The sequence below is a fragment of the Sarcophilus harrisii genome, chromosome 4, assembly GCF_902635505.1.
Source record: "Sarcophilus harrisii chromosome 4, mSarHar1.11, whole genome shotgun sequence".
NCBI lineage: Eukaryota > Metazoa > Chordata > Mammalia > Dasyuromorphia > Dasyuridae > Sarcophilus > Sarcophilus harrisii.
The window spans coordinates 233,804,239-233,829,969 of NC_045429.1; the positions used below are offsets into that span (position 1 = coordinate 233,804,239).

Here is a 25,731-nt window from a genome sequence, read left to right on the forward strand (position 1 = left end):
GGGACTTATTTATTTATTTGCTTTTCTTTGTATCCCTAGCACTTAGGACAGTGTGTGCACATAGTAGGGTCTTTATCCTTACTAGTTTATTGACTGGACAAGATGATTTCCAAGAGCCTTTATAGTGCTAACTCTTTAATTCTTGTTTCTGTACTTTTAAAGTCTCCTTGCCATCTTCAGTAAATTTCAATTTTATTTTGTTTTGTTTTGATATTGAATAGTCAGTTTTCTACCCTTCTCTTGTTAATATTGGTCTGGCATACCACATACAGTTATGGATATGAGATAATATGTTGAGGTGATGATTTCAAATTTAATTTCATAGTATAATCCAAATATCAGTGTTGATCAATGTATTAATGCATGATTGTGTTTTATATTTCAGGTTAAAAAAGCTTCTTGAACAGGAGAAGATCTATCAAGCTCGAAAAGAGAAAGAAAATACCAAGAGGCTCAATAAACTGAGAGATGAACTAGTGAAACTCAAGTCATTTGCCCTCATGCTGGTAGATGAAAGACAAATGCATATTGAACAACTTGGTCTGCAAAGTCAGAAGGTACAAGACCTCACACAGAAATTAAAGGAAGAAGAGGAAAAGTTGAAAGCTATAACCTCAAAATCGAAAGAAGATAGGCAAAAACTGCTTAAGTTAGAAGTGGACTTTGAACATAAGTCTTCAAGGTTTTCTCAAGAGCATGAGGAGATGAACGCTAAATTGGCTAATCAGGAATCACACAACAGACAGCTTCGGCTTAAACTAGTGGGTTTAACTCGAAGAATTGAGGAACTAGAAGAAACCAACAAGAATCTTCAGAAAGCTGAGGAAGAACTTCAGGAGCTAAGAGATAAAATAGCCAAAGGGGAATGTGGGAACTCCAGCCTTATGGTGGAGGTAGAAAACCTCCGGAAGCGTGTGCTGGAAATGGAGGGCAAAGATGAAGAGATCACCAAAACAGAATCGCAGTGTCGAGAACTGAAGAAGAAGCTTCAAGAAGAAGAACATCATAGTAAGGAGCTCAGGCTTGAAGTTGAGAAGTTACAGAAGAGAATGGCCGAACTGGAGAAGCTGGAAGAAGCTTTTAGCAAGAGCAAATCAGAATGCACACAGCTGCATTTGAATTTGGAAAAAGAGAAAAACTTAACCAAAGACCTTATAAATGAATTGGAAGTGGTGAAGAGTCGAGTTAAAGACCTTGAATCTTCAGAAAGTCGATTAGAAAAGGCTGAAATGAGTTTAAAGGATGATCTAACAAAGTTGAAGTCATTTACTGTAATGCTGGTTGATGAGAGGAAAAATATGATGGAAAAAATAAAACAAGAAGAAAGAAAAGTGGATGGGCTCAATAAAAATTTTAAGGTGGAGCAAGGGAAGGTTATGGATGTGACTGAGAAACTAATTGATGAAAGTAAGAAGCTTTTAAAACTTAAGTCTGAAATGGAGGAAAAGGTATATAGCTTGACAAAAGAGAGAGATGAATTAATGGGAAGATTGAAAAGTGAAGAAGAAAAATCCTCAGAGCTGAGTTGTAGTGTTGACCGATTAAAGAAGAGGCTGGATGGCATGGAGGAAGTAGAGCGAGAAATAACCAGAAGCAGATCCCGTAAAGGACCTGAACTCAGCTGCCCAGAAGATAACAAGATTAAAGAATTAACATTAGAAATAGAAAGACTGAAAAAGCGTCTCCAACAATTAGAAGTAGTTGAAGGAGACTTGATGAAGACTGAGGATGAGTATGATCAGTTGGAGCAAAAATTCAAAACCGAGCAGGATAAGGCTAACTTTCTCTCTCAACAGCTAGAGGAGATAAAGCACCAGATTGCAAAAAATAAGGCAATTGAAAAAGGTGAGGCTGTGAGTCAAGAAGCTGAGCTGAGACACCGATTCCGTTTGGAAGAGGCCAAAAGTCGTGACTTGAAGGCTGAAGTACAAGCTCTAAAAGAAAAGATTCATGAGTTAATGAACAAAGAAGACCAGCTTTCTCAGCTACAGGTGGACTACTCAGTTCTTCAGCAAAGGTTTATGGAAGAAGAAAGCAAGAATCGAAACATGGGACAGGAAGTCCTAAATTTGACAAAAGAATTAGAGCTCTCTAAGCGTTATAGCCGAGCTCTAAGGCCAAGTGTGAATGGAAGGAGGATGGTAGATATTCCTGTGGCGTCTACTGGAGTGCAGACAGATGCAGTCAGTAGTGAAGCAGCAGAGGAAGAGACGCCAGCTGTATTTATAAGAAAATCCTTTCAAGAGGAAAATCATATTATGAGCAATCTGAGGCAGGTGGGGCTAAAGAAGCCCATGGAGCGTTCATCTGTACTGGACAGGTATCCTCCAGCAGCAAATGAGCTAACAATGAGAAAATCTTGGATCCCATGGATGAGAAAAAGAGAAAATTGTCCCCAAACAACTCCAGAAAAAGGACCTCGAGCCAATTCTAGTCCAGGACATCCGGGAGAAGTGGTTCTTTCACCAAAGCAGGGACAACCTCTTCATATCCGGGTGACTCCTGATCATGAGAATAGCACAGCTACTTTGGAGATAACCAGTCCAACATCTGAAGAATTTTTTTCTAGCACCACTGTCATTCCTACATTAGGAAACCAAAAACCACGGATCACCATTATTCCCTCACCAAATGTCATGTCTCAGAAATCAAAAGGAAATGACACAACATTGGGGCCAGAACGAGCCATGTCCCCTGTCACAATAACTACATTCTCAAGAGAGAAGGCCCCTGATGGTGGCAGGGGAACCTTTATGGAGAGACCCACATCCCCCATTCAGATAATGACAGTGTCAACATCTGCTGCACCAGCAGAAAGCTCTGTATCTCCAGAATCAAAAGAAATGCCCATAGGAAGGACCATCTTCAAAGTTACTCCAGAAAAACAGACTGTTCCAACTCCAGTAAGAAAATTCAACTCTAATGCCAACATCATAACCACGGAGGACAACAAAATTCACATTCACTTGGGTTCCCAATTTAAACGAAACCCTGCGACATCTGCTGAAGGGGCAAGTCCACTCATTACAGTTAGACCAGTCAATGTGACAACTGAAAAGGAGGTTGCCACTGGGACTGTCCTTCGTTCTCCTAGGAACAACCTTTCCTCAAGACCTGGAGCAAGCAAAGTGACAAGCACCATCACTATAACACCTGCTACTACATCCTCCACCAGGGGAACACAGTCAATGGTAAGTAGAATAGATTTATAGCATATTCATTGAGACTGATCAAGGAGGTAAAATAAGAGAAGCTTTTAAAATATCCTCATATCAAATAATTTAACTTTTTTTTAAAAAAGAAAGAACAATGTTCTTACTGCTATTCAGAATTGCTTTTTACATGATCCTTAGAGAAATGGAGAGGGAAATATATTGAATTTTAATTAAAGACTTGGGTTCAGGTCCTACAAGCATCAAACTCTAGAAATACTCTTTTATAAAGTTTTTGTTTGTTTTGGAGGTAATGAGATTAAGGGCTTGGCCAGAATCACATAGCTTGTAATATTTGAGGGCTGGATTTGAACTCAGATTCTCCTTACTCCAGGGCTGGTGTTCTATCCAACATACTGCCCAACCACCCTTTATTGGCAAATTTCCAATGTAAGCATTTACACAAAATTCCTAAAGTATATTTCAAATGGTGGTATTCCAGGCACAAAATGTCACAAACAGGAATTTTTCCAATTATGTTCATCTTGGTTTTCCACTATGTATTTTTTTTTTTATTTAATAGCCTTTTATTTACAGGTTATATGTATGGGTAACTTTACAGCATTGACAATTGCCAAACCTTTTGTTCCAATTTTCCCCCTCTTACTCCCCACCTCCCTCAGATGGCAGGATGACCAGTAGATGTTAAATATATTAAAATATAAATTAGATACACAATAAGTAGACATGACCAAACCGTTATTTTGCTGTACAAAAAGAATCAGACTCTGAAATATTGTACAATTAGCTTTTGAAGAAAATCAAAAATGCAGTGGGCAAAAATATAGGGATTGGGAATTCAATGTAATGGTTTTTAGTCATCTCCCAGAGTTCTTTCGCTGTTTCCACTATGTATTGTTAAAGTAGCAGGGTAAAATGGTAAAGGGGAAAAAGAAATCTGAGTCCAAGCCCCTCTGATATATAAAAATTGTGTAATTATCAGCAAGTTATTTACATTTTCTAGCACTCCAACCCACTCTCAGAAATTATAAATTGCCACAATGCATCTCTTCAGGTAGTTTCCCCAGTGAGTTCTCAAAGGCATTTATATACTATGCTATAAATCCTTCTGCCCCAATATTTAAGTATGTCTGTTGTACTTGGTGCCATTGCAAATGTTGCCTCTATTTTAAAAATAGAAATATTTTTTAAAATTATAAAATTTTATGATTAGTAATTTGCCACCATTTTAAAAGATGACACTAAAGGAATTTGGGGATTTCTAAAACTGTCATAAAAATATAGAATTTCTACTAGGAATTTACTCCATAAAATTAATTCATCTTTTATTAGTGGAGGTATTTCCCTTACTCCTTACTATCTTTTTATCTCTTAGCTCTATAATCATCTGCAGAAGTCCTTTATACCTGGTTGGCTTGCTAGTTTTAGAAAAAATGTAAGTTGGTGTGGACTATCCTATTCATATCCTAAGTTCAATAGAAAGAGAACTGAACTAATAGGCCTGAGTTTAAATCCTGGTACTGCCCCTTAAAGTTTGTGTGACTTTGGACAGGTCTTCAGTCCCCTGGACTTCTATTTCCTCATAAAATGAGGGAGTTAGGCTAGATCTCAGCTTCTTAAAAATGTGGGTTGTGACACCATATAGAGTCTCATAACTGAATGTGGGGGGATTTAGTATCAATAAATGTTTGATTTGCATACCTACTTTATATACCTATATACCTATAGTCATATAAAAAATTCTTAGGCAAAAAGAGGTTGTGAGTGGAAAAAAATATCCCCCTTAACTCTAAATTTTTTGATACAATGTTTCACCACATAGTAAGGGCTTCGATCTATGTTTGTCAATGAGTGGGAAAAAAAAGGGGAGGCCATTTTCTGAAAAATCAATATGTTTTGTTGTAGTTGTTTCAAACTCTGATTATGTCAGCTTGGTAAACAGCTAATATGAAACCTCCATCCACTGACCAGCAACTCTTCTACAATGTCTTTTGAAGCAAATCAGAATATCTCTAGAGAATACTTTTGGCAATTGTGAACAAATTGGTGAATATAAATGTAGTAGAACACAACAGCTGGATCTTGATCCAAACATAGGGCCTTAGAGAGGCTTCAACTTTTTCCACCTATGACCTCATTTTGCCTGAGAAATTTTTATCACCCTATAGTGAAGTAGGAGGAGAAAGAAGAAAAGAAAAGGGAGGCTAATAAAAGGGAGAATAGAAATAGAAGGAGAAAGGGATAAGAAAGGGGATGAAGGGCTGAAAAAAGGGAGGGCATATTGAGGGAGGTAGTAGTCAAAAGCAAAATACTGGTGAGGAGGGAAAAGAGAGAGAAAATTATAATTTAGGAAAAAATAGGATAGCAGGAAATACAGTTAATAATTTTAACTGTGAATGTGAATGAGATGAACTCTCCCATAAAATAGAAGCAGATAGTAGACTAGATTAAAAGCCAGAATCCTACAAGAAATTTACAAGAAATAAGTAATAAGAAATAAGTTTACAAGAAATTTTTATGTGATCCTGGGAAAATGAGTATATAAAATAAGTATTCAAATAAAGCATTTACTGATAATAAATCATAAAGAAATTTATTTTAAAACAATTCTTTGGTATATATACAATTTTACCATTTATTAAAGATGAAAGCAAATTTGCATTCTAATGAGATGAAGGTACATGTTTGTTTTTACATAAAGAATTAAATCTTGGCATAATATTTGATATTTTTAAAAGTTGGCAAATTTTTCTCAACCCCTACCTTCAGTTAAGATTGAGATCCACTGTTCATGGTACTCCAGAGTGAAGTCTGAACCAGATTAAAATGGAATTGGTGACAAAAATAGGTGACAAATAGGTGACAAAATAAATAAAAATACAACAGAACACAGATAATGTTAATAGTAGTTTTCTAAGTCAATATGCAGCCTATAGGGTCCCTTAGATATAGTTTTGTGCTCCCCTCCTTTCTATTTAAATTTGAGTTGCCATCAATATTCTAGGGCATTTAAAGTAACCAATTGGAAATGTAACTATAAGGAAATCTTTGTGAATCTCAAACTTTTAATCATCACAATGCAGCTCTTTTAAGGAAGACTAGAAGATGTGTGTTTTGGTTATATAATCTGTTTTCTAACTCAATAGAATTAGAAATAAAAACAGATCTCATCAGATTTGGCTCTAAGGGAGAATATCAGACATATTTGGTATCACAAAGAAACTTGTCTCATCTTATAGGGAAGTAGAGGGGAAAGGGGGAAAATAAAAGGAAAGACATTATAAGGGAAAACAGAAGAATTAGGGGAAAGATATAAAAAAGGGGAGAGGCTCTAAAGGGGGAGGACTGTTTGAGGGAAGCAAAATACTGGGGAGAAGAAAAGGGAATAAGAAAGAGAAAAGTATAACCTAGGGTAAATAAGATGGCAGGACATAAAGAATTAGTTATTTTAACTGTGAATATGAATGGGATGAACTCCCCCATAAAATGGAAGCGGATAATAGATTGGATTAAAAGCCAGAATCCTACAGTATGTTGTTTACAAGAAACACATTTAAAGCATAGTGATACATATAGAGTGACTGTAAAGAGCTGGAGCAGAATATATTATAATTCAGGTGAAGGGAAAAAAGCAGGGGTAGCAATATTGATATCAGATCAAGTAAAAACAAAGATAGATCTAATTAAAAGAGATAAGGAAGGAAACTATATCTTACTAAAGAGTACTACAGATAATGAAGCAATATAAATACTAAACATATATGTACCAACTGGTATAGCATGGACATTCCGAGAGGAGAAGTTAAAAAAGATGCAAGAAGAAATAGACAAAACTATACTGGTAAGGGATCTCAGCCTTGCTCTCTCAGAACTAGATATATTGAACCACAAAATAAAGAAGAAAAAAGTTAGGGAAGTAAACAAAATGTTAGAAAAGTTAAATATGATAGATTTTTGGAGAAAATTAAGTGGAGACAGAAAGGAGTTTACTTTTTTTTCTCAGCGGTTCATAGAACATACAAAAATTGATTATGTATTAGGGCATAAAAACCTCAAAATCAAATGCAGAAAGGCAGAAATAGTAAATGCATTTTTTTCAGATCAGGATGCAATAAAATCAATGTAATATAAGGACAGGAAAAAATAGACCAAAAAGTAATTGGAAACTAAATAATCTCATCCTAAAAAATGAATGAGTGAAACAGCAAATCATAGACACAACCAATAATTTCATCCAAAAAAAGACAATAATGAGAAAACATACCAAAATTTGTGGGATGAAGCCAAAGTGGTAATAAGAGAAACTTTTATATCCCTAGATGCTTACTTGCATAAAATAAAAAGAAAATCAATGAATTAGTCTTGCAACTAAAAAAGGTAGAAAACGAACAAATCAAAATCCCTCAATCAAATACCAAACTTGAAATTCTAAAAATAAAAGGAGAGATTAATAAAATTAATAAAACTAAAAGTTAGTTTTATGAAAAACTAACAAAATAGATAAACCTTTAGTTAATTTGATTAGAAAAAGGAAAATGAAATTATTAGTCTCAAAAATGAAAAGAGAGAACTTTCCACCAATGAAGAGGAAATTAGAGCAAAAATTAGGTGATACTTTGCTCAACTTTATGCCAATAAATTTGATAGCCTAATTGAAATGGAGGAATGCTTACAAAAATATAGGTTGTCCAAATTAACAGAAGAGGAAATAAATTACTTAAATAGTCCCATTTTAGAAAAAGAAATAGAACAAACTATTAATCAATTCCCCAAGAAAAAATCCCCAGGACCAGATGGATTTACATGTGAATTCTACCAGACATTTAAAGAACAATTAACTCCAATACTACATAAACTATTTGAAAAAAAATAGGGAACAAAGGACTCAAATCAGCTTCCTTTTATGACACAGATATAGTACTGATACCTAAACTGGGTAGGATTAAAACAGAGAGAGAAAATTATAGACTATGAATGAATATTAATGCAATAAATGTTAATGCAAAATCTTAAATAAAATATTAGCAAAGAGATTACAGAAAATCATCCCCAGGATAATACCAAGAAGGATTTGTATGAAGAATGCAGGGCTGGTTCAATATTAGGAAAACTATTAGCATAATTGATTAAATCAATAACCAAATTAACAAAAAATATGATTATATCAATAAATGTAGAAGCAAGATAACTGTATAAATATGTATATATAGATATTGGATTTAATATATTTTCAACATATTTAACATGTATTAGACCACCTGTCATCTAGGGAAGGGGGTGGGGAGAGAGAAAAATTTGGAACAGAAAGTTTTGCAAGGGTCAATGCTGAAAAATCCATGCATATGTTTTGTGAATTAAAAAGCTTTAATAAAATTTAGAAAAACAACAACCAATAGATGCAGAAAAAGCATTTGATAAAATCCAACATCCATTCCTATTAAAAAACACAAGAGAGTATAGGAATAAATGGACTTTTCCTTAAAATAGTCAGTAGCATCTATTTAAAAGCATCAGCAAGTATTATATGTAATGGTGATAAACTGAAACCATTCTCAATAGATCAGGGATGAAACAAGGTTGCCCATTCTCAGCATTACTATTCAATATTGCTAGCTTTGGCAATGAGAGAAGAAAAAGAGATTAAAGGAATTAGAGTAGGTAATGAGGAAACCAAATTATCATTCTTTGCAGATGATATAATGGTATACTTAAAGAACCCCATAGATTCAACTAAAAAACTCTTATAGATAATCCACAACTTAAGCAAAGTTTCAGGATACAAAACAAATCTACATAAAACATGAGCATTTTTATACATCACTAACAAAATCCAACAGCAAGAGATACTAAGAGAAATTCCATTTAAAATCACTGTCGATAATATAAAATATTTGGGAATCTATCTGCCAAGGGAAAGTCAGGAACTATATGAGCAAAACTACAAAATGCTTTCCACACAAATAAAGTTAGATCTAAACAATTGGAAAAATATTAAGTGCTCCTGAATAGGTCAAGTAAATATAATAAAGAGGACATACTACCTAAACTAATCTATTTATTTATTGCTATACCAATCAAACTCCCAAGAAACTATTTTACTGACCTAGAAAAAAATAACAACAAAATTCATCTGGAATAACAAAAGATCAAGAATTTCAAGGGAATTAAGGGGAAAAAAAAAAGGCAAATGAAGAGGGCCTAACTGTACCAGATCTAAAACTATTATAAAGCAGCAGTCATAAAGCAGTACCATTTGCTACTGGCTAAGAAACAGAATAGTTGATCAGTGGAATAAGTTAGGTTCACAGGACAAAATAATCAATGACTATAGTAATTTAGTGTTTGACAAACCCAAAGACCCCAGCTTTTGGGATAAGAATTCACTATTTCACAAAAACTGCTGGAAAAATTGGAAGCTAGTATGGCAGAAACTAGGCATTGATCCACACTTAACAGCAAATACCAAGATAAAGTCAAAATGGGTTCATGATCTAGACATAAAGAATGTGATTATAAACAAATTAGAAAAACATAAGATAGTTTACCTCTCAGATCTGTGGAGGAGGAAGGAATTTGTGACCAAAGAAAAACTAGAGATCATTATAGATCACAAAATAGAAAATTTTGATTATATCAAATTAAAAAGCTTTTGTACAAACAAAACTAATGCAGACAAGATCAGAAGGGAGGCAATAAACTGGGAAAACATTTTTACATTCAAAGGTTCTGATAAAGGCCTCATTTCTAAAATATATAGAGAATTAACTTACATTTATAAGAATTCAAGCCATTCTCCAATTGATAAATGGTCAAAGGATATAAACAGACAATTTTCAGATGAAGAAATTTAAACTATTTCTAATCACATGAAAAGGTGCTCCAAATCACTATTGGTCAGAGAATACAAATTAAGACAATTCTGAGATATCACTACATACCTGTCAGATTGGCTAAGATGACAGAAAAAGATAGTGATGAATATTGGAAGGGATGTGGGAAAGTTGGGACACTGATACATTCATTATTGGTGGAGTTGTGAATGGATCCAACCATTCTAGAGAGCAATCTGGAGCTCAAATTGTACATACCCTTTGACCCAGCAGTGTTTCTACTGAGCTTATATCCCAAAGAGATTTTAAAGAAGGGAAAGGGACCCACATGTGCAAAAATGTTTGTGGCAGCTCTTTTCATAATGAGAGAAATTGAATGGATGCCAATCAGTTGAAGAATGGCTAAATAAAATATGGTATATGAATGTTATGGAATATTACTGTTCTGTAAGAAATGACCACCGGGATGATTTCAGAAAGGCCTGGAGAGACTTAATGAACTGATACTTAGTGAAATGAGCAGAACCAGGAGATCATTATACATAGCAACAACAAGACTATATGATGATCAATTCTGAGGGTCATCGCTCTCTTCAGCAATGAGATGATTCAAACCAGTTTCAATTGTTCAGTGATAAAGAAAGCCATCTATACCCAGAGAAGTCTGTGGAAATTGAGTATGAACCACAACATAGCATTTTCATGCTTTGTGTTGATGGTTGCTTGCATTTTGTTTTCCTTCTCAGATTTTTTTTTTCTAGATCTGATTTTTCTTTGGCAGCAAGGTAACTGTATGAATATGTATACATATATTGGATTTAACGTATATTTTAACATGTATTGGAATATGTGCCATCTAGGGGAGGGAGTGGAGGGAAAGAGGGAAAAATTTGGAACAGAAAGTTTTGCAAGGGTCTATGTTGAAAAATTATCCATGCATATGTTTTGTAAATAAAAAGCTTTAACAACAACAACAAAAAAAAGAAATAGAACTTTTCTACGGTACACATACCTTCAGATTATGATTTTTAAATTGAAACTACTGATAGTTTTCTAATTACAGCTTTGAGCTATAAAAAGCTGTTTTTTTTCCCTTTTGGAAACAAATAGAATTCCAAGTTCTCCATCCTTCTCAAGGGTTGGAATGCTATCTTGTCTGACTCTTTGCCCAGGAAGTCACAGGAAGCTTAGGATGTTTGCTAGGAAGCTTTCTTTCTCTTGACTATTTTGGTGCAGAGAAGTTCAGAATTGTAAGTGGTGGTAGTTGGGAAGATCTATCAGGCTATTTAGCCAATTACTGTCTTAGAAAAGCTCAATATCATCTATGGAAGACTGGATAAGAGACTTACTTCCTATGTCCTAGATTCTTAAAAAGACGAGTGCTCAAATTGCCTTAGCATTTGAAAGGCAGTTTCTTTTTTCAGATACTGGTAATTTCAATACAAGTATTACAGCTACATAGTTTCCTCATCAGCCAATCATTTGGATTATAGGGAGAAATCTTTTAAAAACAAAGGTTCTTAGTGTAAAGCTCTTGGATCCCCAAGATATCTTTGCCGAGATATTAGTGAACATGAATTTGCAGACTTGGATAGGACATGGGGGAAATATATCTTATTTTCAGTGTAATTCATGTGAAATCCTATATATATGTTTCTGCATTAAATCAGTCAAGTCAGTCAACAAGTATTTATTAAGTTCCTACTATGTGCTAGGCAACATGCTAAGTGCTGAGGATACAAAGAAAGACAAAAGACAAAAAAAAAAAAAAACCTCCTTTCAAGCTGCTCATTGTCTAATGGAGGAACAACATGCCAAAAATGTATATGCAAACAAGGCAGATAGGAGAAATTGGGGATGATTTAAAAATATTATCCTGTGAAAAGCTCCATCAGCTTCTCCATATTGACAGAGAGGTCTATGACACAATAAAGTTGAAGAATGCTTACATTACAGTAAATAGAATTTCAATGAAATAGATAGGGATTGAAGGACATTCAAGAAAAGGGGGTAGTCAGGGCATGGCACATCTAGAAGGGGAATATGGGATAAAAAGATATTTTCAGTATTACTTTAAAAATATATTTTGAATACCAGAAAATTCCTGTCTCTATAGTATGTATTTGTTTTGTGATAAGGCAACTTATATTTGTGTTGGTTAAGGATTAAACCTTTATAGGACATGATATAGAGGGAAATATAATCTTCAAAGTTTATCTAGGAAAAAATAAAATCTTTTCTTTTTGCATTGCAACAAAACCTTTTGTAGAACCAAAAGACTACCATGTCCCAGCTGATAGTTTCATAAACTTTCACCATGGGGGGGGGGGTGGAAACTGAAATAGTCTTTTGGAATTAAAGTAATAAATAATAAGTGACATTTATATAAAGGAACCCTTGTGGGAACAATGGAAAAAGCATTGTCTTGAGCATCAGAGGACTTAGGTTCAAATTCCATATCTGATGCTTAATATCTTTATTGTCTTGAGCAAGTCACTTAATCTTTTTAGGCCTCAGTTTCCTTATTTAAAAAATGAGGAATTTGGACTACTTGGCCTCTTGTCCTTCCAATTTTAGATCTATGATTCCAAATAGCACTATAAAATTTGGAAAATTCTACGTGACATTTAAGCCTCATGACAACTCTGGGAGTAAGTATGACTGGAATTGTTATGCTCATTTTATAGATAAAAAAAAAAAAAAAACTGAGGCTCATCAAACTTAAATCACTTGCCTAATGGTACATAGCAAGTTAGTAAATATCAGAGCTTAAACATGATCTTGTGTTTTAGCGAATCTAAGATCAGTACTTTATTCCCTTTTATATCTAGGGAGAATCTGGTATAGAGGGGAAAAGACTAGACCCAGAAAATCTTGTAGTATCTTGGCTATTCTGCTTAATGCTTGATTAATTGTGGGATAAGCCATTTATCTTCTCAGAACCTGTTTCTTCATCTGTACATTAATAAAATAATTGCACATGTTTTACTTCCCAGTATTGTTAAAGATAGTAATGTGTATATCATTGTATGAATCTCATTCTAGATAAACGCTGATGAGACACTCCCCTGGTGTATCACTACATAATAAAGCTCTAGGTTTTGATGTCTAGGCTCACAGAAAAGCCACCCAAATTAACTTTATTTCTGTTTCTTTTTTCTTTCACAGTCAGGACAAGACGGGTCATCTCAGAGGCCTACACCCACTCGCATTCCTATGTCAAAAGGTATGAAAGCAGGAAAGGCAGTAGTGGGAGCCCCAGGAGCAGGAAATCTGACCAAATTCGAGCCTCGAGCAGAGACTCAGTCTATGAAAATAGAACTGAAGAAATCTTCAGCCCGCAGCACTACCTCTCTTGGAGGGGGGAAGGGCTGAGGGCAGTGGCTAAGGGGGTATGTTGTGCAGCTATTATGGCTACCATAAAAATCTACCTCCTGTCTGTTAGTGGCAACTGTTTACATGTACTAATTTAAATTGTGAATATATTATTTACCAAATAATGAACTAATAATGACATGTCTTACTGTGTACCTTTGTCTCTGTGCAGGGGAGACAACTTATAGTCAAAGAAATGCTTGCAGCATTGTACACTAGAAAAAGCACTGGACTGGAAGTTAGAAGACCTGGATTATAGTTGTAGCTTCATTAATAATTGTGAGGTCTTGGAAATATATCACTTGGCTTTTCTGTTCTCAGCTACAAAGTGAGAGAAGTAAACTAGAAGACAGTTAAGGGCTTTTTCAGACTCAGCAGTGTATGATTCTCAACAGCCCTAGTTTAGTATTAATTTGTCTCTGCCATTTTTAATTTCCGAAAAAAGAGTTTACATAAAACAAAGTAATTAATTATACCTTGTTTTCCAGAGGAAATTTCTGGATAATTTCCTCTACCTCTAAGGAACTCTTGGTTTACCATATGTGTCTCAAAAAACATCATTGTTATCTAAAATTTAAAAAGAGAAATCTTTCCTAAATTAATTTCAAAAAATAATTTCTTTCAAAATATAAAATAAAATAAAATGAGTGACAGAGGCATAATAACTAGAATTGTTATTGTTACTAAATTTCTTTTTTGGGGGGGAGAAGGGAGTGATGATCAAGAAGGTAGAATTCCTATAATCTCTTAAAGATTTCCTGAATTTTATAGAGGATGTTCTGAAAACCATTAATTTAATGTAATATTACTATAATTAAGAAAAAATGCAATGTATTTAAATTATATACAGAATGACTGTAGCTTTCAGATGATTATGCCGCAACCCAACTATATCAATAAACGGCTCAAAGGAAATGCTGGTGTATTGCAATAGGATTCCAGAAAAAGAAACACAGGCCCAGAGATTAAATGTTGGAAAGGACTTCAGACATTGGCTAGTCTAAGTCCTTCATTTTACAGATGAAGTAGCTGACACCCAGAGAGGTTAAGTGCCAAGGACATGCTGGTAGTAAGTGAAAGAGCCAAGATTTGAACCCAGGTCCTCCAATTCCAAGGACATGCTGGTAGTAAGTGAAAGAGCCAAGAGTTGAACCCAGGTCCTCCAATTCCAAGGACATGTTGGTAGTAAGTGAAAGAGCCAAGATTTGAACCCAGGTCCTCCAATTCCAAATTCAGGATGCTTTTCATTGTGCAAAGATTCATATGATGCTTAGTTGGATTTTGATTTTCTCCCCAAGTCACATTGAAATCTTTGCTCATGAGTGTAGATCCAGTCTCAGGAATCTTTGTGGCATGGAGAAGTGGATCCCCCCCTCCTTTATCATTTTTATCCATGTTTATCTCGTTTTTCTTTTCATTCTTTTAAAGCATGTTTTTAATATGCATGAAACTGGGTGTGGATGCAAAAACCAGATGTCATTCTGATGTGATTAATCATATTTAAGTAGACATTGGCAATTACAGTTCATATAACAAAAAGTGAGCTCAAGACTAACAGTAGCTTAGCATACAAGGTCTCACATAGGCTGCGCTTTTGTCTTAATTTTTGAACCATTTGGGTGAACTTTACGAGACTGTAACAACCCAAAAGTTGCAAATCTGGAATTTCCTTTTTTAATTTGTAAAATTTAGGAATTAAAACATGAATTGACTCAAGAATTCCTTTTCATATTTTAAAAGGGGGAAAGGGGTAAGTTACTCACCTTTTAATACTTGATTCATGCTTCTTGTCATTGACAGGGCTCTCTGATTTGAATTGTTTATAATAGTGATGGCTTTCTATGTTCCACACTTTCTTCTTGTTAGGCCCCTTTGGCCTGTTGCTCTTGAATTCTTAAGGTATGAACTCAAAATGTTATTGTTGGAAAGGGCCTATGATGGAGCCATGTTGTATTGGTAGAGTTCTATTGTTGGAGGAAGAGAGATCAAAGAAGATCAGAAAGATATGAATACTTTAAAAATGAGACTGAAATAGTATTTCTCCAGAAAATCCTCATTTTTAGATTACTGATTTTTATACTTGTCTGAAAAAGGTATTTTTCCCCTTTAATAAAGTTGTTGCCCAAAACTTTCAAAAATAAGGACATTCAAAAAAATGGATTCCTTGCTTCACCAGGCAATATTGTCTAACATTGACTGCCACTACCCTATAATGTAAAGACAGAGCAAAATGGGCTTTCACAGACACTAGGCATCCTACTCTTCTTCTTTCTTGCTGCCTTTCCCAGGCGCCCTTCTTTATTGCCTGTTTTCTGTTTTGATCACAGTGTTAATATCGCTTACTGCTATTTTTGCTCTTACCTGCTCATGATATGCTTCCTGATTTCTCTATGAGAAGACAGTACCATCAGTGCAGAGGATGCTGGGAAAGGTTTAACAGTGCATCCACAAGATATTTACACATCTGCATCTTGGAATAGCTTAGCCTACAAAATGCATCTACTAAGAAAACTTAGCAGAACTAATACACGTTTGCTTTCAGAAATGATGAAAAACAATCTCTGTGATAGTTTCTCTTTGTGATTTTTGAACATTCTCTACATTTATTGTATAACTGTTTGAAGCCATGTATTGGAAGTGAAAATCCACTGGGGATAGGAGGTGGAAAATTAAATGCATACTAGCTTTTGGCTCCCATTTTTTAAAAATTTTTTTTCCCTTAATAGTATTTTTTTTCCTCAGTCAGTTATATGTTAAGAAAATTTTGGGCATTCATTTTTGTTCTATTTTTGTGGGGCAGGGGTAAAACAATTTGGGTTAAGTAAGTTGTCCAGGGTCACACAGCTAGTAAGAGTCAAGTATCTGAGGCTGGATTTGAATTCATATCTTCCTGACTCCAGGGCCAGCACTCTATTCATTGTGCCACCTAGTTATTCCTTTAGTATTAATTTTTTTTACAAGGCTTTCAGTTCCAAATTTTCTCCCTCCTTCCTTTCCCCTCTTCCAAAGATGGGCAGTTTGATAAAATTTATACATGTGTTATCATGTAAAACATATGTTCATATTAGTCACAGTTGTGAAAGAAGAAACAGATCAAAAGGATATATATATATATATATATATATATATATATATACAAATATATAAATACATATATAAATTAAAACATGAGAAAGAATAAAGCAAGTGAAAAAATTATGCTTCAATTTGCATTCAGAGTCCATCAGTTCTTTATGTGGATATGGATAGCATTTTCCTTTATATGTCCTTTGTACTTACCTTGGATCATTGTGTTGGCAAGAAAAGCTGAGTCATTCATAATTGATCATCTTACAGTGTTGCTGACACTGTGTATGTACAATGCTTTCCTGGTTCTGCTCATTTCATTTTGCATTAGTTGTACAGGTCTTTCCAGGTTTTTCTGAAATCTGATAATCATTTCTTAGTATTCCATTACATTAATATACCACAGCTTATTCACTGGCTTCCATTTGTGATCATGTTTCTAAGATGCTTTTGGATAGGTTTTTGTAGGAGTAAGTAAGTATGATGTGTTACTCAAAAAAACCCCTATTTTTTTTACCTGCTTCAATATGTGTTGTCTAGTAAAATTTAAAAAAGACAATCAGTCAAATTAGCTCTCTATGAAAAATTTCTTCCATAAAGAGAAATTACTTCCTGGGAATAATAATTACAGGCATTTGTATAACACTTTGGGATTGCAAATTGCTTTATATACCTCATCTCACTTGAGTCTCACAATAACCCTGTGAGATAGGTACCATAGGCATATTTTTATACCCATTTAATAAATGAGGAACCTAGGCTCAGAGGGCCCAAATAACTTGCTCATGATTGTAAAGCTGTTAACTGTCAGAGTAATGATTAACCTAAGCCTATTCATCAACATGCCACATTTCTCTTGTGAATTAGGGAATTCTATTGAGTAACATGGACAACTAAGGTAATAGTGCACTATAGCCCTAATTTTCTTTATGAAAAAATTTGGGATTCATGTTTTTGTAACTCCTCCAAAATAGTAGTTGCCAGATTAGTATAAAAGTTAGAAAAGAGGGAAAAAAACAAACAAACAAGCCTGTATCTACTTGTGCTGAATAATTATATTTCTGCTAACAATATTCTAGGGTTTCTTGGGGGGGGGTAAGAGTTGTGGAGGCAGAACACACCTGGTAGTTGGGATATTTTACTGGGCTCTCTGGTTAATTTGTCTTTCATTTAAAGACTCTTTAAATGCATACTCTGCCATAGTATGTAGTCTTATGGAAAGAAAAATGTTCCAAGAGCATATGACCCCCAAATAGACTAGAATTTCTTACTTCCTAGGAAAGTCCAAATAACATATAATATATTACAGAGACTTAGTTGAGAATAAAGGGTCTCTCAGTAAGGTGAATATAAGGATGATACACATCATATATGATGGAAGAGTGGGGAAAAGGGAAAGAGGGGAACAAATATCTCTATGGATTCTTTTATGCTCAATCTCTAGACTGAGCATAGTTAATGTATCACAGTGGAACCTTTTTTTTTTTTACCAGGGAAAAATTGAGTGAAGAGTGAAAGGAGGCAACAAAATAAACTTCAGCTGCAACAGGGGAGGGAAGAGATAGTCCATACCCTAGCAGGGGTCCTCAAACTACGGCCTGTGGGCCAGATGCGGCAGCTGAGGACGATTATCCCCTTCACCCAGGGTATGAAGTTTCTTTATTTAAAGGCCCACAAAACAAAGTTTTTGTTTTTACTATAATCTGGCCCTCCAACAGTCTGAGGGACAGTGAAATGGCCCCCTATTTAAAAAGTTTGACCGCCTAGACAGTCCATTCCTCATCCCCAGAGGGATTGAGGTAAGTCCTAAGAAAGGGCTATCACTGCAGTGCAACACTCTAGGCAAAGTGCCTAGGGTAGGAATGCTAGTATGACCCCTGTAGTGATCAGTTTTTGTCATTCCACCCTAGTTACAGCTCTAATGATTTAGATTTGAGAACTAGAAAGAGGAGAGAAGAAAACAGAAGCCATTTTGGGGGGGGGAGTTTTATCCCACTATCCAGGAGGCTGTCAATTTCCTCAAAATATTCACACTCATTATGGAGGATAAACTAATGTCAAGATGATCTTGTGTTAACACTTAGACTTTGCTCTCCTTTTTGAGTCTGTCACTCTTTGAAGGAGTGATAGAGAAATGAACCCCTATAGGGAAATAAAAAATAAAGTAAAAAGAAATATGAAAAGTGCAAATAGTCATACTTAGTAAAGTAGGCTGCTTCTTTCCCTTCCACAATGCTAAATAGAGCAGGACTCAGAGGAGATAGAGCTGTAGGAAGAGCACTAATGTATTGGCAATTCAGAATCAATCACACCATTGGTGCTCATTAACACTGATGATTAAAGAAACTCTGCCTTAAATGAAGTAAGAACAGCCATTTAACAATTGTGTTTCTAGAAAATACAGGAGAGATGTACTTTTTCACTTAAACTGCAGAAGAGTCTAAATAGATTAGCATACTCTAGCAGAGAGAAGAGAAAGCTTTGAAAAAGTGACAGTAGTTATCGTCTTCAAGTCCATGAAGAATTCTCAACACCTAACACAGTGCTCTGACACATAGTAGGTTCTTGATAAATGCTAATTTATTGATATTAATTGCATATTAAAGGGGAAAGGGGACTTAGAGACTATTTAATTGGAGGAACATGGCATCTTAAATTTAGAGCCAGAATGTACTTAAAAATTAATAATTTATCCAGCCATACTCAAATCAAGAAGAGGAAGTTGACTTAAATGATGATAAAGGAGACAGCTATCAAGAAGACTTTCCCTACTAAGTATTGAAAAATGGAAAAGTTACACTAGGTGATCTCTAAAGTATATTCCTAAAACTAAGATAGCTCCTATGCCTAATGTCTCTAAGATCCTTCCCCTTTAATATTCACTCAATCATTAAACATTTATTAAGAACTCACTGTGTTCTTGGGTACTGTATTAAAAACTAGGGATATAAATAGCACTATAGTAAACTTATAGAGCAGTGAAGATAGCAAGGACATATATAAGTATATATCAAATAAATATAAAGAGAATACATACAAAAGAATTAAATACATAGTTTGGGAGGGAGGGAACTAGCAGTTGGAAGGATTAGAAAAGAGTTGTACCTTTGAAGGAAGAGGTTTCTATGAGGTTGAAGGTGAGATGGGAATATATAGGAAAAAAACAGAGTAAAGGAAAGAAGATGAGAGATAGAGCATTATGTATGAAGAACAGAGAGAAACATTTCACTGGATCTCAGAATGGGTTTTGAATAATCATGTACAATGAACCTGGAAGCATTGGTTGGAGACAAGACAATGAAATGTATTAAGATCTAGAGAGTCAATTAGAAAACCACTGGAGTTTATTGAATAAGGTATCTAGGATTGATATTCCCATTAAATGTCCTTTGTACCTCACAGAAGACAATCACACTGGACTTCACTTATACTAAACCAGCTATTTTCTTAGACATTATTTTCATATGAAATAATATTTGCAAAGCACTTATTATGTGCCTAGCATATAGGCTCATAAAGTCTTACTCACTGTCACTTTTTCCCTTCTCTATAGCTTCAAGGTTGCTTCTTGACAAATTTGCTTGTCTTAACAACCAAAGCTCTCTGGACACTCCAAAAGTCATCTGTAATAAGGAGGTATCATGAAATTCCAGAGCTGGTTCCTTAGAGATCATCTAGTCACAGGTTTTTAACTTTTTTCAATGTCATGGATACCTTTGGCAGTAAGGTGAAATTTATGAACTTCTCAGAATAATGCTTTAAATTCATATTAAAATATAGTTATCAACTTTTTTAAAAGGTAAAGCACCACCTTGGTTAAAAGCTTCATCGTTAATGATAATTATAGCTTGCATTCATATGGCGTCTGTGTTAAGCCCTTTACAATGATTATCTCATTTGATCCTCACAACAACCCTAGGTACCATTGTTATCTCTATTATACCATTGAAAAAACTGAGTTAACCCAGGGTCATAAAGCTAGTAAGAATTTGTAGATAGATTTGAATTCAGATCTTCCTGACTGCAGGTCAGTGCTCTATCTACTGCATCACCTAGCTATGTCTTGTTACAGATGAGAAAACTGAGTCTGAGAGAAGTTATGTGATTTACTAAAGTTAATGCATTATAATAATAATTGTTGCAGGAGTCATCTGATAGTGGCTGCTGGGGTTCTAATTCTGACCAGCAGAATAGATTCTTTCATGTGAGAGGATGATAATGATACAAGGAGATTGAGAGGCAGTTGCATTCTCTGGCCTAACATTTGCATCAGTAAAGGCTGATTTGCACTTCCTTCCAGTGTGTTATGATTCACAACTGTGAGGGTTTTGGGAGAACCATCCCTCCCCATAATGTTACAGACCCCTTTAACCCTTTATAGGCTTTCTGCATTTCTCACTTAGGTGTGATCCTTAACAAATAACAATTAATGAGTAGCAGTTATAGAATTAGTACTAGTCTCCTGATTTCATTAAATTTTCCTGCTATGTAATAAAATGAATTCTGTAGAATGACAGTAAGTATACATTAAGTATACAGGCCTACAGATATATGCATATGAATACAAAGACTTCTGTAGTAATGTGGGATTGAAGCATTGGGCAGGGATAAGGATTGGACTTCTGATTTCATTAGTGTAGGATGAGTATATTTCTCTACCAATTCTGGAAGGCAATTGCCTTCTATTGCTCTTCAACTTAGGTTCTTAGAGAATTGCCTATAAGCACAGAGCAGTTAGATGATATGCCTAAAGTCACACAGCCATTATGTATCAGAGATGGGACCTTTATGTATGACGAAAATATTGCATTGCTAAACCATTGGAGAATTTTGAATTTCCTATTAGACACAATTTTTTTAAAAAGTATTTTCCAAACTTTTAACTTTTTTTTAAATGAACAACTTTTTGTCTTTACCTCCAAGGAACTTGATTCAGTTTTATTTTCTGCAATAATATTTTTGCATGACTATTATGAGAATAGACATAAATTAAATCAACCCCAGTTATTTTAGAATCTATGTAAAAGGAAATAAGCAAAGGTCTACAGTGCACATGATTCAGAGCAGAGCATACTAATAGTTTGGTGCCTATTCTTTGTGCCAATTAATATTTTCTCCTTCATAATTAGTTTCATACATTGGGGTAAGAGTCCAAATTTGCTTGTTTTGGGAAAACTTCATCAACTTGAGGAGACGAGCTAAAAAGATTTGTTTGCTTGAAAAAGAAATTATCAGTGGGCCAAAGGGACTCACTCCTATACAAGTAAAGATAAGTTATAGAATTGAGGATAATTTTCATTTTTCTTATGAAATAGGGAGAATAATGTGTTACAGTGAATCGAGTCAAACATAGATCAGTTAAGAATCCCATGAGGAATTTATATCATCTTGTCAAAGAGTGTGTTGGAGTCAGTGAAAAAGGACTGGTAATCACAAAAGACATTTTAATTAACTAAACTAAGTCCAGATGAAGGGCATTGAGTCCGAGACAGCAAAGGAAGTTTCTTGAATTCCTTACACAAGACACAGTTTTTTAGTAGAATGGATGCTTATATCTTAATGTAGTAATAACAGGATCAAATGTTTAGTGGGTGGGGAACAGTTTGCAGTCAAGATTTCCCATGCTTTTTGGGATTGATCAGGTCTCATGAGGCAAAAGGAAAAGCCAGAGACAGTATAGGTATCATAGCAAAAATAGTGTTATTACTAGGATCTACTAATTCTATCAAAGATCCCTAACATTATATAATTCTTTTTATTTCAAATATTTCAAATGCTAATTATAATAAAAACTTACATGTCTACAATATGTTGAAATTTATCAATCCTTTCCCTTACAACAACACGGTGAGATGGGTATTTTAAGATGTTCTTTTGCCTTATGCCCCAAGGTTTCCTTTCTTCCTGTAGGTCAAGGAAATAAAAGGGTCTTTGACTCCCCTTCTCCTGAATAGAAGGAGCTCCAAAACATATCCCAGTTCTCAGGGGGATGTTGCACTATTTCTTTGTGCTCCTTTTAGAAACTTAGGCTTTTGCTAATGCACACCTCTCAAACATTCTAGAATTAGCAGGGGCATAGTCATGGAAAATCACAGAGACTCAACATAAAAGTGGAAAGTTACAACCACCACAAAAAGGCTTACTGTAGGTGCTTGCCATGAGACATCTGTTGACAGTTAAGGACAATTAAGTCATCTGCTGCCCCCAAACTCGGGAATTCAAGAATTATCCTAAAATTGTTTTGAATGAGTGCTTTAAATGGATAGTAATCTTCATAGACTCAACTCTTTATTATTTTTACTAATAGGAAGGAGTAGCACAGAAAAATTTAAATAATGGATAACAATCCCATTTGGTCACAAAGGCCTCTTTGGCCCTATTCCTTGATATTCAGAAAAATTGTTGTAGGTCATGGGGTAGAAAAATAGGTGGAGTGTGTAGTCGCTTGCTATTTGAGAAAGGAACTCTGTCATGAGGCATCTATGGTCCCCTTGGCAGAATTCCCTGGCTGCCATGCCATCACACTAGTGGCCAAGTTGTGTTTCCTGAAGAGAGGAGTCTCCTTATTCCTCATATGAATGTACAGAAGGCAGGTCCGCCTTCCTCATACAGAAATGAAAGTCATGCTATTGTTCTTCTTGCATGGGCACGATTGATATTCCATGGTGAGGCTAGCCCTCAGAGTAGCCTTGGTTCCATTTATTGTTTGATTTATCAAAGAGACTGACTGTTCATAGAACTCTGCTGGAGAAGGATTAAAGAGGCATTGAACCAATAATTTCTTTGGGAAGCAAATTCCAAGATGAGGAAACTCCCTCCACCATTTCAGGTCAGCACTTTTTCTTGCTACTTAAGTCTTAGAGGAGTATTTAGAATCACAGGCAGTACATGTCAGAGGCAGGACTTGAACCCAAGTCTTCCCAACTCTTAGTCTGACTCATTCTCTACTATGTAATGGCTATCTCTCTCAGCATAGGGAAAGCTTAGGGATGCAATTTATGGCTGGAGTATTCTTTGGCAGTATCAAGCTGAGAACTCCTTTCCTGTTCCCAATACACTTAAAACACTGCTTTCCAACCAGCTGGCTGTCCAAGTAGCTGGGATGGCTTCCAAGGAGTATGAGTAATTTGTGATACCAGGAAGCAATTTAAGGAAAATCGGGAGTTGATTATATATTAAATCTGCCTTTAGCCAGCAAAAATCAAGAGAACCAGAGGTTTAAAAGAGTTAGCCAAAATCTGGAAGCCTTTTTCCAAGAAAACACTCTTGCTTTTATTAAGGAATTGACTTACCTATAAACATTTTCTTATTATCTATTATTTTAATGGTTATCCCACTCCCTTTTGATTTCTTTGAATGAAAAATTTGATAATACTGGAGTGAAAATATGTGTATGTTTAAATATTTTTAAATAATTGTGCATCTAAAAATATATACTGTAATCTATTTCCCCAATACTGTATGTGTTGAGATCCAACCTTTATTTTTATAATAAAATAAAGTATATTGATAAATAAATGACTAGCTCAGAAATTCAACATTTAATGCTCGGCTATTTGAATTTGGTGACTAAATTGCTGTTTAATTACGAGTCCTTTGGTTTTGTCAAAATTTACTTGTTAAGTACTCTATGGATTACTGATATCAGAAAAAGAACACTGGTGAAAAAAAGAGAAATTGCTGGGATATTGTTTTCTGGGAGATGAGCCCTTTAACAATAGAATCATGCCATATTCATGCAAAGAGTCTTAAAGCTCAGAGACTATATCTGGAGTGACAAGAGAACTTCACAGCAGTTGAAATCTAATATATTTATTGGTTTTCCAAGTCAAATTTTTAGCAATAATTTTGGGGGGGCCCACTGTGGGAGGGAAACTGTTTTATATGAAGACACAAGCACAGGCCTCTTTCTGGGAATTGTCTATGAAATTAAGGCTCAATTATCAATGAATTAAGAATTTTCTTTGGTTACATACTTTGCCTCATAATTTAGTAATTTTAAGAGGGAGTTTACTATAAAATCTGACTATCTTACATATTATTTTAAAAAAAAAGGATTTACTCTCTAAGTCTCTACATTCCCATTTTCTTTTATTGAAAGCCCATCAAAATTTTTTTCCAATTCCAGAGGTTTTAATTATTGCTCTTTATCTGCATACATATTCCCACACACCCACAAATAGCATTTCCTGTAACTTACAGGGGTCTGGGTTAATATTTTCTGCATGGAGTAGACACAGAACTTTCTAATGATAAAGATTTCCTATTTAAAATTTATTTAACAGTGAAAATAAGAAGGAATGGGTAAATTAGAAATCATTCAATTTATTTCTCATCAACTGGTCTGAATTCCATTATATGGTAATTAGGAAAAAAAAAACTATAATGCTCAGTCAACAGATATCTCCTCTTTCTAGGGGTTCCCTGATATAAAATACATATTTTGTGAAAACACAGATTTTTCAGAATACTTAGTATAATAATGTGCTAATCTTTAATCTAACCTTTAGATGTCCAGTTTTCTTTGATTACAGATTTAATCCAATTATCTTCACAAACAATAATAGTTAAAATTTAGATAAGATGAACACCAAATAACATTTTATGCATTTAGAATGGCAAGTTACGAAAGAGCTACTTTTTTTTTTTTTTACTAAGATAGAACACTTTTTTTTTCAGATGCATTTTGAAATTTCTGGCACTCTAATAACAATTAATAATAACAAGAGCTAGCATTTATATAGTTTTTTTCAATTGGCCATTTTATTTACTTTGAAGATAGATATCATTTCATACTTTTATAATTCACTTGAAGAATCTTAGCAGAGATTTTAATATTTTGATCCTCACACATCAAAGTAACTTTGTTGTAGCTTCTATTGCTTTTTTTTAAAATAGCTTTTTATTTACAAGTTATATGCATGGATAATTTTACAGCATTCACAATTTCAAACCTTTTGTTCCAATTTTTCCCCTCCTTCCCTCCATCCCTCCCCTAGATGGCAGGATGACCAATACATGTTAAATATATTAAAGTATAAATTAAATACAAAATAAGTACATTTATATAGTTTTTTAAGTCTGAAAAGTGCTACACAAAAACCTTTTTTTATCCTTACAACAATTCTGGGTGGTGGAGGCTGTTATTATCTCCCTTTTTCAAATGAGGAAACTGAGGCAGATAGGGGTTAAATGACTTGCCTAGAGGCACAGATTGAAATTCAGGCCATCCTGATCAGGCCCATCATATCATATGGTGTGCCAACCTCACTTTAATGATATGGCTA

At 34.7% G+C, this 25,731-nt stretch overlaps 1 protein-coding gene across 5 annotated transcripts in view; it reads left to right on the top strand.

Moving 5' to 3' along the window:
* Window positions 1-25,731, top strand: part of FILIP1 (filamin A interacting protein 1) — a 311,913-nt gene that overhangs the window by 274,350 nt on the left and 11,832 nt on the right. For 3 of the 5 annotated variants that reach the window (XM_031964615.1, XM_023503080.2, XM_003769215.4), the window contains 2 exons: window positions 386-3,191; window positions 13,172-16,253. In XM_031964615.1, coding sequence (XP_031820475.1) covers window positions 386-3,191; window positions 13,172-13,378 — 3,013 coding nt within the window. In that variant the 3' untranslated portion in view covers window positions 13,379-16,253. Of the gene's footprint in view, window positions 1-385; window positions 3,192-13,171; window positions 16,254-25,731 lie in introns of those variants that run through there. The other 2 variants (XM_031964617.1, XM_031964616.1) reach the window with 2 other exon arrangements.